Source organism: Gambusia affinis, linkage group LG24, assembly GCF_019740435.1.
Source record: "Gambusia affinis linkage group LG24, SWU_Gaff_1.0, whole genome shotgun sequence".
Taxonomy (NCBI): Eukaryota; Metazoa; Chordata; class Actinopteri; order Cyprinodontiformes; family Poeciliidae; genus Gambusia; species Gambusia affinis.
Genome location: NC_057891.1, coordinates 2,165,292 through 2,178,792, shown reverse-complemented (window position 1 = coordinate 2,178,792; position 13,501 = coordinate 2,165,292). Strand labels below are relative to the sequence as shown.

General features: G+C 41.2%; 1 protein-coding gene across 4 annotated transcripts; it reads left to right on the top strand.

The window, feature by feature from the left end:
* Window positions 1-346: 346 nt before the first annotated feature.
* aox6 (aldehyde oxidase 6) lies at window positions 347-13,357 on the top strand. Of its 4 annotated transcripts, none has more exons than XM_044110032.1 (35): window positions 347-403; window positions 1,135-1,192; window positions 1,287-1,383; window positions 2,395-2,503; window positions 3,388-3,514; window positions 3,626-3,687; window positions 3,785-3,862; window positions 4,019-4,099; window positions 4,174-4,318; window positions 4,968-5,060; window positions 5,768-5,919; window positions 6,106-6,199; window positions 6,281-6,390; window positions 6,977-7,161; window positions 7,247-7,409; window positions 7,485-7,562; window positions 7,637-7,806; window positions 7,890-8,016; window positions 8,338-8,460; window positions 8,538-8,634; window positions 8,706-8,830; window positions 8,905-9,038; window positions 9,151-9,238; window positions 10,137-10,223; window positions 10,312-10,503; window positions 10,577-10,804; window positions 10,893-10,988; window positions 11,444-11,572; window positions 11,649-11,723; window positions 12,124-12,176; window positions 12,252-12,366; window positions 12,453-12,518; window positions 12,599-12,787; window positions 12,857-13,024; window positions 13,109-13,357. In XM_044110032.1, the coding sequence occupies exons 1-35, from the start codon at window positions 353-355 to the stop codon at window positions 13,157-13,159; spliced, it is 3,996 nt and encodes a 1,331-aa protein (XP_043965967.1). In that variant the 5' UTR covers window positions 347-352; the 3' UTR covers window positions 13,160-13,357. The 4 variants fall into 4 exon arrangements, with proteins under 4 accessions (XP_043965967.1, XP_043965966.1, XP_043965965.1 ...); XM_044110031.1 differs by having other exon boundaries at window positions 3,782-3,862; XM_044110030.1 differs by having other exon boundaries at window positions 7,247-7,562.
* Window positions 13,358-13,501: the final 144 nt, after the last annotated feature.

The window sequence follows — 13,501 nt, the reverse complement described above, 5'->3', positions numbered from 1 at the left end:
CTTGGAAGTTAACTATTACTGCGAAAAAGTATTCTCGCAATTCATAAACCAGAGACGAAAATCCGATTCTCACTTGTTTTTATTTCATTTTGTAATTATTGTTACATAATAATTGTTATAAAGTATCACTTTGATAAAAAATAAAACACCATCTTAAATATTTGCGGACCATAAACTGGACCACACAAGTCAACAAGTAGCAATAAATAAAAACCATCTCCAGAAAGTCTGGATAGAATAAAAGACAATATAAATCTAGAAAATATATTTTTCTTTGACTTGAGACTCTTATTCTGAAAGCTGCACCACCGGAAGTGCCGCAGGGTTAAAGTTGCACTTGTGCAGTTGCAGGATGTCTGCACAGCAAGGAGACGCTCTGTGCGTGTTTATTAATGGGAAAAAGGTAAACTTTTCCTTTTTCACATGAATTATGCAGTTTTTGGCTCAACCTGCAGACATTTTAGACTGTTTTCATCTCGGTTTCCTCACTCAGTCCGAGCAAACAGACTTTCGTTTACTTTTTATAACCAAGAAAACATGTTGCTTTTAGGTTAGAGCAGAAGGCAGCATCGATCCGAGCAATAAAGTGTGTTTACATAAGAACATATTAATATAAAACTGCCTATTTCAGTCAAATTTAAAGAAGGGAAGTTCAGGTGTTCTGCGGACATTTGTCACGGCTCGGATTCTGGGACGGATTGACGTCACTGTTCATCAAATAAACGCTCTTTTGATTTAAAGTTAATACGTTATTAGGGGTATACAACGTAAAGGAGTAAATATAATGGTCACTTTTTATTTGTATTCACCAGAACCACACCAAATTGTTGCAGAAGTAGGAAAAATTATATGACGGGATTTTAGACATTTTCAGTGCTAATAGACAGTTACATAACGTTTGTTTTCTTGAAAATTTTAGTTTTTAATGGTGTAAAACTGTGTGATGTAGTTTTGAGTTTATTTATTGTGCAAACTGTAGAAATAATTTTAAAAAAACTCTGGAACATCTCGGAATTGATGCCTTTTCACAAGACCATTTTTAAATATAGCAGCAGAAGGTTTTTGAAGCTGTGGGTTTCATCTGGTTTGCAGACACCTGAATAAATAAACGCTACATTCTCTGTGGTTTAACAGGTGACTGAGAGCCATGTGGATCCTGAGACGATGCTGCTGCCCTTCCTCAGGGAGAAGCGTATCCTTCAGATCATCTCCGACTCCATCTTCATGTTCCTGTTGAAGTTTTCTTTATAAACGCAGGTTTGTTTTGTTCTTGACTCTTCTCTCAGTGAGGTTAACTGGGACCAAGTCTGGCTGCGGCGGTGGAGGATGCGGGGCCTGTACTGTGATGGTGTCACGCTACCAACCCACTACCAAGACCATCGTGTATCCTTTGTCCTCCTGGTTCTTCTTCTGTGGTATTAGAATTAAAGATCTAATTGTTTCAAATCATCAAACAAATATTAATATCAAAGAAAACCAGTTTCTAAATGATAATTTTACTTTGAAAATATGTTATAGTGATCAAAAGCTACACTTTTTAGCCTAGCGTATGCTAAAGCTAAAGCTAATGAATAATACGTTTTGAAAAGATTCTCTGGTGGATTATAGACTGTGGAGATGCTAAGCTAACAACCTTACATGCTGCAAAATAATAGCAAAATTATTGTTTAGTAAAGAGATTGATGTCTGACAAAACTAAAATAAATTCAAACTTAAACCATAAAACATATAACTAATATAAAATACACACATCTGATTTATAATAAAGCTAAAAACCTCAAAACAAACCAAAGATAAACGACCCTCTGGATTTCAACACAGTTTTGAATCTCATTTGCTCATTTTCAGGTCTGGATAATGTAGAAATTTCCACACTTTATTTCATATTCTGTTGTACTTGCATATAAAAATCTGAATTTCTTAAAAAACAACAACAATATATTTATGTCCCATTCATTAATCTTCCTGCAGTTTTTCAAAATTTAAAAAGGACTTTATTGTCTCTTTTGCCTCTGGATCCTTTCATTTCTGGCTTTAAACTGGGCTTAAAGTTCAATTCAGATAGTTAGCAGTGCATTGAAACACAGCAGACAAGAAATAATTGTCTGAAAATTACAGTTTATGTCTGTAATTGTCTGTAATTTTTCTTTGACTTGAAACTCTTATTCTGAAAGTTAAAAAGAAAGATCTCCGATCATGTTTGCTGGTCAGAAAGATGTTGCAAAATAAACCTGCATGCTACATGTAGCATAGAAACAAAGGGATCAAGGTCGCTCCAAGTTAAATCGGTACATCTTTGGCTTCATGACAACAGAAACAGTTGTTTTAATAAAGTCATAAGGTTTCCAGTGCTTCCAGTAAATCAGCAGAAGTCTCCCTTCACTGCACAATCAGTCATTACTCAGCCAATGCCTGCCTCCTGCCGGTCTGTCAGCTCTATGGAGCCGCCATCACCACAGTGGAGGGTATCGGCAGCTCCAAGACCAGCATCCACCCCGTGCAGGTCAGGCCCCATTTTATTTGGCCCTTCTGCCTAAAATATCTGATGTATTTTCAATTTTATGTCAGATTTTTCTAAACCTCAGCACCAAAAACTTGTAACTTTGTTTTCTTAATGTAGTTTTTAATTATGTTCTAAAGACAAATTTAATTAAATTGTCATTGAGATAATTAAAGAAGAGACGCACAATAAGACCTCAAGAAAAGTATTGCACATTTTAGGATTTAGGAGTAAAATTACAGCACAGAAAAGCATCACACCAGCTGATGTTTACTAAAAGTAAAGGTATTAAAACTTACCTCTGTCCTATTGCCCCATACCTGAACCTTTGTCCCACAGCTATTTTCAGAATCATCAACAGGAAGATGGTTGATGGATGACTGTGCAAAAACATCTGTTCTGTCTTAGGATCTCTTTATTTAGTAGCTGTTTGTTGCTATTTAAATTAAAATTCCTGTCTTTACTTCTTTTGAAACACAAAATACATGTGAAGCTAAAAGTTACTGAGATATTTAGCCATCAGAAGAACCAGCTAACAGAAGTACCAAGGGCTTGTTGAGACGCCATAAGGCCAGGAGATCTTGCAGTCAGGAGTGCCAACAGTTCAAGAAATATTTACTCCCTAAAGATCCAGCAGTTGGGAGTACTGAGGCTCTGAGCAGTCTGGAGACCAACACAAGATCCATCAATGAGAAGTTCAAAGAGTTTTTGGTTTCTCAGAGTACAAAGGGATCTAGCAGTAGGAATCACCAGGGTTTGGGCAATGTATTGAGCCTGGGTTACTGAAATCTGGTGGTCAATAGTACCAGAGATCGTAAGAGACAATGATTCTGGAAGTTATACCAAGTTACGGCATAACATGGAACAAGTTGCCGTTGTTCCTTCAGGAGCGAATAGCGAAGGCTCATGGCTCCCAGTGTGGATTCTGCACTCCGGGGATGGTGATGTCCATGTACGCCTTGCTGAGGAACAAGCCAAAGCCAACCATGGATGACATCACGCAGGCTCTGGGTGGTTCGTTTGCTTTATTAAACTCTAAGTACTCACTTACTGGCCCAGAGTAGATTATTGTCACTCAAAGTCTTTCTTCTACACAACCAGATTGTGGTTTTTGGTGATTTTCAGGAAATCTGTGTCGCTGTACTGGATATCGACCCATTGTGGACGGCTGCAGGACTTTCTGCCAGGTTTTATCATCCAGGAATTATTAACTTTTACTGTCTCTGTTTCGTGTCTCACATGATGGTCAATTATAAACAGTACTAGTCTGATCTCTGCCAGCAGGAAGGGAACTGCTGCCAAGCCAATGGAGGAGCTAATTGTTGCCTGAATGGAGAAGGAAATACCAATGAATCAGAGCATGTGAGCTCATCTTACAATCTTTTCTTGTCCTTTCTTCCAGCATTGTACCTCTGTTCCAACGGGTTTTATCTCTCTTTCTCCACTTTTACTTCAATTACCTTGTCTTGTTTCATCAACCAGACTCTAAAAACCCACATTTTACTCCCCACTATTTAGGAAAAGCCACAACTATTTGACCAAGAGAAGTTTCTTCCCCTGGATCCGACCCAGGAGCTGATCTTTCCTCCAGAACTGATTGTAGGTCATCAATCTGCAGCTCACTACCCTTTTTGCAGAAATATGCATTAATCTCTTTGTGTGATGCTCTGCAGTTGATGGCTGAGGCGGCGAACCCCCAAACATTGACCTTTCATGGGGAGAGGATGACCTGGGTGTCCCCCACCTCCCTGGAGGAGCTGGTCCAGCTCAGAGCAAAGAACCCAAAGGCTCCACTGGTCCTGGGCAACACCAACATTGGTCCGCAAGGGTCACTAACACAATACCAATCATCCACAGCTCTGAGTCCTCTCTAATCTCTCCCAGAGGCCAACAGGCTTGTTTTTTCATGATATTATGTACCCTGACAGTCTTCTCAGAGCCCACAGCATCACACGCCCACCACCATGCTTAACATTTGTATGTTAGGGTTCCAATGCAGTCTGGGAAAGTGCTGAGTTTCATTTGATTATTTTCCAAATCTGGATAATTATGGAAAAATAATTTGAGTTTCCAGATTTTAGTTCTTTGTGTTTTATTTTGTTACCTGAAAGACAAAAAATATGATTAAATAAAGTTTTCTGCTCTGATTTATTAACAAAACCTGTTTGCTTCACTTATCAGAAATTCTGTTTTTTGAGTTGCTAAAAAGATCTAAAAAGCCATTTTGGATCTAAAAGTATCCAAAATGCTCTTTGGCCTCTAGATCCTTGTTTTTCCTGAGTTTTGTGAAGCAAATCAAATAAAGAAAACAAAGTATGTGGATGTTTTGCACTCAGATGTCTAAAATGTCAAAAACAGCTGAATACAAATCAAACCTGGAATTCATAGTAGAGAGTTTACCTTTGTGATGGTAGGAATGAATCAACTTTGAGCCTAAACATGGTGGTTCTTTTTCTTTTCATTGCAGGTCCAGATATTAAATTCAAAGGCGTCCTGCATCCACTGATCATCTCTCCCATGAGAGTCAAAGAGCTGTTCGGAGTGTCAGAGGGAGCAGACGGTGGGCTCTTCTTCACTTCCTTCTACAGATTTATTTAATTGTTTTGCAGCTTTAAAGTCTTAAAAACCGAAAATTGTATGTATTAACTGTTAGATAAAAAATTGACCAGTTTTTATTCCGTTCTGGTGAACTTTTCAAAGCCTCTCTGTCCCAAACCAGAGCAGCTCAAACTGAGAATATTCTGAGAAAGTTCAATATTTAGAAATTAAATTAATGTCTTGTTTCAACATTGGGTGTAATATTTTCAGTCTTTATGGCTTAAAGAGAGTGAAAATCTAAGATTAGTCTCAGAATATTACATCAAATCAATAAAAAATTATATTTTAAACTGAATTTTCATATTTCTATGTACTCAAACATTGGTTGGTCTCCTTTTGCTGAATTACTGCATCAGTGCAGCGTAGCATGGAGGAGATCAGCCGGTAGTTCTACTGAGGTTCAGGAAGTCCAGTTTGTTTTAAAACCTGCCTTCATCTCATCTTCATCATTGCTTATGAAGATCCCACAAATTCACAGAATATATTCTACCACACTTTTTCCTTCCACTCACCTTTCTATGTATTTAAGTTTTCACAAAATTCAGATTTTCTGAGACACTGAAGTTTGAGTTTTTATTCTCTGGGATCCATAAGCATCAAAACTTCAGTTAAAAATGGTTTGAAATGAACCATTTTGTCTTTGAATTCGTCTCTTCGTGTTTGTTGCAGGTGTTTGGGTCGGAGCCGGCTCCAGTCTGTCTGAGCTCCAGTCTCTGCTGGAGAAAATGGTTCCTCAGCTCCCAGAGGAGAAGACGGAGCTGTTCAGAGCTCTGATCCAGCAGCTGAGGAACCTGGGCAGCCTGCAGATCCGCAATGTTGCCGTAGGGACAATTTATTATTTGTTGGTTTTCTTGTTTAACTTCATTCCAGAAGTTCAGTCCAAAACAGTCAGTTGGATAAAACTTACAGTTATTTTGCTCCAAAAGTAACAAAGAACCAGCAGCCATGTTGGAAATGCTGTTAAATTAGTGAATAAATGTTTCTGGGTCATTGGTTTTCATTTTTAGTCTCTCGGAGGAAACATTGTGAGCGCGTACCCCAACTCAGACCTGAACCCTGTTCTGGCAGCCGGGAACTGCAAAGTTAAAGTCGTCTCCACCGGTGAGCTTCCTCCACTTCCATCACTTCTACTGAACGAAGCAGTAAGATCTTTTCTAAGTTGGTTTTGGTTGAGTCTTTCAGGAGGAAGACGAGAGGTTCTGCTGAATCAGGACTTCTTCATTGGATTCGGGAAAACCATCCTGAAGCCGGAGGACGTTGTCGTCTCAGTTTTTATTCCATTCACAAGAAAGGTGCAGAACTTTCCTTTAATCGATTGCATTTGGACATTTCACTGAGCTAGTAACTGCCTTGAGTTCTGATAGGTTCTGCATTGATGACATTATCTTATTCAAGGAATTAATCAGGCTTATAAATGACTCTGTATTTTAAAGAGACAGTACAGTGAAGTCTCCATGTTTGCAGGAAATTAGGAACGATAGCTGTTTGTGAATAGCTAATATCGGCTAATACTTGAAACCCCCAATACTAGAAACACTAATAACTACCTTTATTAATAGTTTTAAGACCAAGCATTACGGTGGCTCAGAAGGGTCAAGAACTTGCAAAACCACAACACACCTTTGGAAAAGTTTTACTAAAACAGTTGTTAATGCTAGCAAGTTGAGCTTCACTTCCATTGTAGCATAATTTCTGTTTTAGCATAACTTGGTTTTAGCAAATCTCACATTGTGGGCTTTGTTGTTGGAATTAGCTTTTTACATTAACAATCTGAAGCTACACTCCACAGAAAAATCTGCAGGTACTGAACTATGAAGAGTCGTGTGTGGGCTACAAAACGGAGTGATCATAAATGTAATACCTTTGTCTGACCTGCAGGGGGAGTATGTGCGAGCTCTCCGACAGGCGCCGAGGAAGGAGGTCTCCTTCGCCACGGTAACGACTGGAATGAGAGTGTGTTTCTCAGAGGGCTCCAGAGTAGTTCAGGAAGTCAGCCTGTACTTCGGAGGAATGGGTCCAACCACCGTTAACGCCACCAACACCTGCAAAGCCATCACTGGAAGGTCGGATGTTGGTATTATTGTGTTCTCTCATGTTGTTTTAAACCCCTATCTGTGTTTTATCCCTTCCTGGTTGGTTTTCCGTCAGGCCGTGGGATGAGAAGACCCTGAATCAGGCGTACGACGCCCTCCTGGAGGAGCTGGATCTCCCTCCATCCGCTCCTGGTGGGAAGGTTGAGTTTCGCCGGTCGTTGACGCTCAGCCTCCTCTTTAAATTCAACCTGGAGGTCCTGCAGAAGCTCAAAGAAGCGGTAAAACACATTTCCTCTTTAAGCTTTTATACCAGGACAGCATCCAGCTGCTTTAACGTCCTCATTTCTTGGCAGAATGTGATCAAAGACGAGCTTCTGGAAAAGCTGCAGCCTTTGCCAAAAGAAATCCAACCCAGTCTGCAGGAGTTCCAGGTCAGGACTCCTCCCTCAGGCCTTCACACCACAAACACCCGGCACACCTGCATAACGCTTCTCCTCTTCTTCAGCATGTGCCGAAGGACCAGGACAGTCAGGACCCAGTGGGGCGTCCCATGATGCACCGCTCCGCCATCAGCCAGGCCACGGGTGAGGCGGTGTACTGTGATGACATTCCCAAGACGGACGGGGAGCTCTTCATGGTTCTGGTCACCAGCTCTCGAGCACATGCTAAGATCACGTGAGGAGAGGATCCAGGAAACCTTCAGCTCGTTGGAGGTTTTCTGTTCTTCTTTAGATAATTTGATGTTTTTGGTCCGACAGTTTGCTGGACGTCAGCGAAGCCCTGAAGCTTCCAGGAGTTGTTGACGTGATCACAGCCAATGATGTTCCGGGGAAGAAAGCCCGCCCCATGTTTGGCTACGAGCAGGAGCTGCTGGCGGAGAACCAGGTGAGGAGAAACTCTGGGTTACATCCAACAATCCATCCATCCTTCATCCATCCATTTATTCATCCTGGTACCGAAATTTGAGTCATGGAAAGTATAAACTTTGTAGTGCGTACATGATTGGTTTGACTTTTTCTCTATGAAGTTTCTCATAAATTAAAGGAGTCGTGTGTAATAAATATTGCCTTCTGGGTCAAAAAGGAAATAGCAACAATTTTCTTTTTTTCCTTTTCTGTTTTTTCCAAGCTCAAAACATCCAACATATAATAAAATAAGGAGTTTTAAACCAAGTGTGAAATGCTGAGTCTCTCCTGTTCTGTTCAGGTGTTCTGCGTGGGTCAGACGGTTTGCGCTGTTCTGGCTGATACAAAAACTCACGCTAAGCGAGGAGCAGCCGCCGTGAAGATCACCTACGAAGACCTGCCAGACCCCATATTCACCATAGAGGTGAGTCTGTGTTTTAACCTCAACTTCCTTTGACCTGTTCACTCAGGGGTCATTACAGCGCCCCTCGTTTTTCTCAGGACGCCATCGAGAAGTCGTCTTACTACGAGCCGAGGCGAATGATTTCCAAAGGAGACGTGACTGAAGCTTTTAAGACGTGTGATCAAGTTTACGAAGGTAAATATCTTCAGATGTAAACAATAAACATGCTTAAGCTTCTCTAATTGGTTTTGTTGTGTTTTTCTCAGGACAGATTCGACTGGGAGGCCAGGAGCATTTCTACATGGAGCCTCAGAGCATGCTGGTTGTTCCCATTGGTGAGGAGAAGGAGTTCAAGGTCTACATCTCCACCCAGTGGCCCACGCTTATTCAGGTACACAGTGGAGGAATTAAACACTTTCCTAAAACTGAAACAAAAGCTTAGAAGAGATCGTTTTGTGGTTTCAGGAAGCAGTTGCAGAAACGCTGGACATTCAGTCCAACAGAGTGACCTGTCATGTGAAACGACTGGGTGGAGCTTTTGGAGGGAAGGTGATTGTAACCTCTGTCTTGGCCTCCATCACTTCTGTGGCTGCGTGGAAGTGAGTCTCATAAAAAGAGAAAGTTAGAAATTATTCACATTATTTAAGATTGCAAATTTAACAATCAGAAAATTCCTCAACACAATGTTTACGTTTGTTTCTTTGTTTCTAGAACCAACCGAGCTGTTCGCTGTGTCCTGGAGAGAGGCGAGGACATGCTGATCACCGGGGGGCGCCATCCTGTCCTGGGAAAATACAAAGTAAGAAAAAACTCAAAGTAAGACTAAAACTGCATGAGATAAAAACAACCTGGTCGGATTTTCTGCCCACAAAATCCAACGGGATTAAAGAAGCAGTGTGGATCAGTTATTGCCATCTAGTGGTAGAAGCAGGAATCAGGTTTTTGTTTTTTTTATTTTGCATTTTTAATTTCCAAATTGTAATTTGGAAATAAAAAAAGTCAGCTGTTTTGTTTACATACATTTTATAGATATCTTGTTCCCAGAAATGACAATTAAGACAAAACTCTCAACAAAAGTACAACTATTTAAGTATTTATTCCAGAGCATTATTATCTCAATGCATCTAGTGTGTGAAATAGTCACATTATAAAAATGAAAGTGTGTTTGTTGGACTTTTCTGAAGGTTTAAAGGAACCCCATCGATCACATATTGCCATCTACTGGCTAAATTGGGTATAGCTGTTTATGTTTTTTCATATTTTGAATTGATGTTAGTCATGTTAAGAATTAGCCATTAATATTTTGCTGCAGTACCCACTAACTAGAAAAAAAAGATGGATTCTGTTCCGTAAACTACGGTGAAACACAAAACACTCATTTAGTTACGTTCTGTTGTGAGGCATTACATTCAGATGCAACGCAAGTCTCAAACATATTCATCTGAAGCCATCTGATCTGCATTACTTAAATGATAGTTGGTCTGAGTTATGAGTGGCCATTTCTGTCCAGAAATTCCCCAAAATTTAAAGGAGCAGCTGGAACATTGACTGCCATCTACTGGCCAGAACAGGGATTGCAGTGGGAAAGCAGAAAAGATGGGAACTGCAGTCTTTTTTTTGTTTGTCCAAGTTTGTATAAATTGTAAAAAATGTGTTTTATACTACCAAAGATTTCAATTTATTGTTTATTATGAAAGGTGGGTTTTATGAACGATGGAAGGATCATGGCTGTGGATTACTACTATTACGCCAACGGCGGCTGCTTTGTGGACGAATCTGTGCTGGTAGGTCACTGACTTTATGATCTACAAGAAAATATTTACTGACCTACAAGAATATAAAACAGAATCACTGATTTGGATCGCCTTGTAGATCTCTGAGAAGATTCTGCTTCATCTGGACAACGTTTACAACATTCCCAATATGAGAGGCCACTCGGCCGCCTGCAGGACCAATCTGCCCTCCAACACGGCGTTCAGAGGCTTCGGCGTCCCACAGGGCCTGCTGGTGGTGGAAAACATGATCAATGACGTTGCCATGGCGCTGGGACGCCCGGCAGACCAGGTCAGAGGTCATCCTGGTGCTCAAATGTTTTTAGGAAGAACTTTCCTTCGTCTGATTGTGAAATGCTCTGCAGGTCAGAGAGGTCAACATGTACAAAGGCCCGTCAGCCACTCACTACAAGTTCGAGTTCAGCCCAGAGAACCTGCATCGCTGCTGGGAGCTTTGCAAGCTGAAGAGCGACTACAGCGCCCGGCGCCAGGCCGTCGACCAGTTCAACCAGCAGAACCGCTGGAGGAAGAGGGGCGTCGCCCTCATTCCCATCAAGTACGGCATCGCCTTCGCAGAGAGCTTCTTAAACCAGGTCCGTGAGGTTCTGTTCACATCGCTTCCATCTGGGTCCACGTCAACTACCAGAACATTTTCAGAGTTTCTGTTGGTGTGTTTGTCAGGCCGGAGCGCTGGTCCACATTTATAAAGACGGTTCTGTTCTGGTGACTCACGGCGGGACGGAGATGGGTCAGGGGATCCACACCAAGATGCAGCAGGTACTGAACTCGACCGGATGCGGCTGGTTTTTAGGACAAATTAGGATTTATATTTTTATAGACATTTCTGATTATTATTTTTAGTGCAGAAAAAAAGACAATAAGTAATAATAAAAAGAGCTAAATATTAGTTTATTTTAAATGATATAAAGCGGATAATTAAATAAATGAAAAATAAATAAAAAATGTAATAATTAATAATTAAAATGTACAACAAATTCGATAGAAGTACAGCCATTTTTATAAAGTTAAAAATAATTTTTTATTATTTTATTTTACTACAGAGCTATTGATGTATAACATATATTAAGAATAAATTACTCTGAAAGTGAACATTTCAGTTTTTCTGAACCTGAACCAAGTGGTTCATGTTACCACTAACTGGATCTACTTTAATGTCTGAACAGACTAAATACCTTGATGATAAAAGAACCTGGGATCCTGTTTGTTGTCAGGTTGCAAGTCGGGAACTTCACATCCCGACGTCAAAGATCTTCCTCAGTGAAACCAGCACCGGCACCGTTCCAAACACCTGTCCCTCCGCCGCTTCCTTCGGCACCGACGCCAACGGCATGGCGGTCAAGGTGAGCCTCGTTCCTGCTGTCTTTGTTGTCTGGATGGGCCATCTTTGCTCATTTCTGCTGCTGTGACTGTTTTCAGGAAGCCTGTGAGATTCTGTACCGCAGACTGGAGCCGATCAGGCTGAAGGACCCTAAAGGATCATGGGAGAGTTGGGTATGAAGTGTTGGAAACATGAAGTTGAATCAGTGGGTGGCACACTTCCATGAGTCTGCTAATAGTGGAGCTAATCTTTAGCTTAGCGCTTTACCTCTTTTGACAACATTAAAAAGTGTTAAGTGCACTTAGCTTCCTCTAAGTTATTTTTCTCCAGATGATTTCTAAAATGATTAAGTTTGAAGCTGTTAAGAAGTCTTTAAGTAGTAGGAGAAATCAACAACAATAAAAATACTTATGATGAGCACTTTAGCTTTTGGAGAACTAATACCTGTAATTGAGACTAATATTTACTCTTAGCACTAGCAGAGCTAGTATTTATGATTAGTGTTTTAGTTACCACTGGTTACCACCACTGGTTTTAATGGGTCTGTAACATGGTTGTTTGCTCTGATGGCAGATCAAGGAGGCTCATCTGCAGAAGATCAGTTTATCAGCCACTGGGTTCTTCAGGTACGTCTAAACTCTGTTTCAGGTCTTTCCTAACCAAAGCAGCAGGTGAGAACTTTCTCCTCTGTTCCTTCTCAGAGGGGAAGACCTTTACTTTGACTGGGAAAAGATGGAGGGCCATCCGTACGCCTACTTTACCTTTGGGGTGTGCTGCTCTGAGGTGGAGCTGGACTGCCTGACAGGAGACTACCGGGTGTGGATCTGCCTATTTTAACCGTTGGACCATCCATCGGGTTTGTTGAAAATGGAGTAACGTCAGTGTTTTCCTGCTTCTTGCAGACGCTGAGGACGGACATTGTGATGGACATCGGAAGAAGCATAAACCCGTCTATGGACATCGGCCAGGTAGGACCCGGTTAGAGCATCTCACAGCAAAAACTTACACATTTTGACTTCCTTACCTCTTTGTTTGTCGACTTCCTCAGATTGAAGGAGCGTTCATGCAAGGTTTGGGTCTCTACACTCTGGAGGAGCTGAAGTACTCCCCAACTGGGATGCTGTACTCCCGAGGTCCGTCCCAGTACAAGATCCCGGCGGTGTGCGACGTGCCTCTTAAGTTCAACGTCTACCTCCTGCCGGACTCCTACAACCCCCACGCCATCTACTCTTCAAAGGTCAGCACCGAGTGCTGAAGCGATTCTCGACCTATACTTGACCTCTCATGACTGTGTCTGGCGCCACAGGGAATCGGGGAACCCACCCTCTTTCTGGGCAGCTCCGTCTTCTTCGCCATCAAAGACGCATTGGCAGCGGCTCGCTCCGACTCCGGTCTGTCTGGCCCATTTTTCCTGGACACGCCTGCGACTCCAGAGAGGGCCTGTCTGGCTTGTGCCTCGCCGTTTATTAAGAAGGTAGAGTTGAGGATGGTTTACTTGGACTCCTAAAAGTGAAAGATTCATCTTGATATTACAACTTTAATCTGTTTTCATTCACAGGTTCCAGCCAGTGAGCCAGGATCCTTCAAACCCTGGGCCTTAGACATTTAATATCCAATTAATCCATGACCTAATCAACTTTGGAAAAATGAAAGGGACCAATTTTGGATACTTATTATTTTAACTCTACTTTTGCAAGAATCAATCATGTAACTGGGGGATCATTTAAAAACTGAACCACATGTAAATGTGTAGGTAACTTTTTTTAAAACCATGTAATCAACAATAAATTGTGTGTAGACTCAAAGATTTGAGTGAACTTGTTGGTCTTTTTTGTGTCTGATATCAACACTGATGCAGAAAGATGATGTTTTCTTGTCCTGTTAAATAAGATTTGTATTCAAAAGATTCCACCTTTCCAAAGTTTTGGATAACTGCCTGCCTTTGGATAAC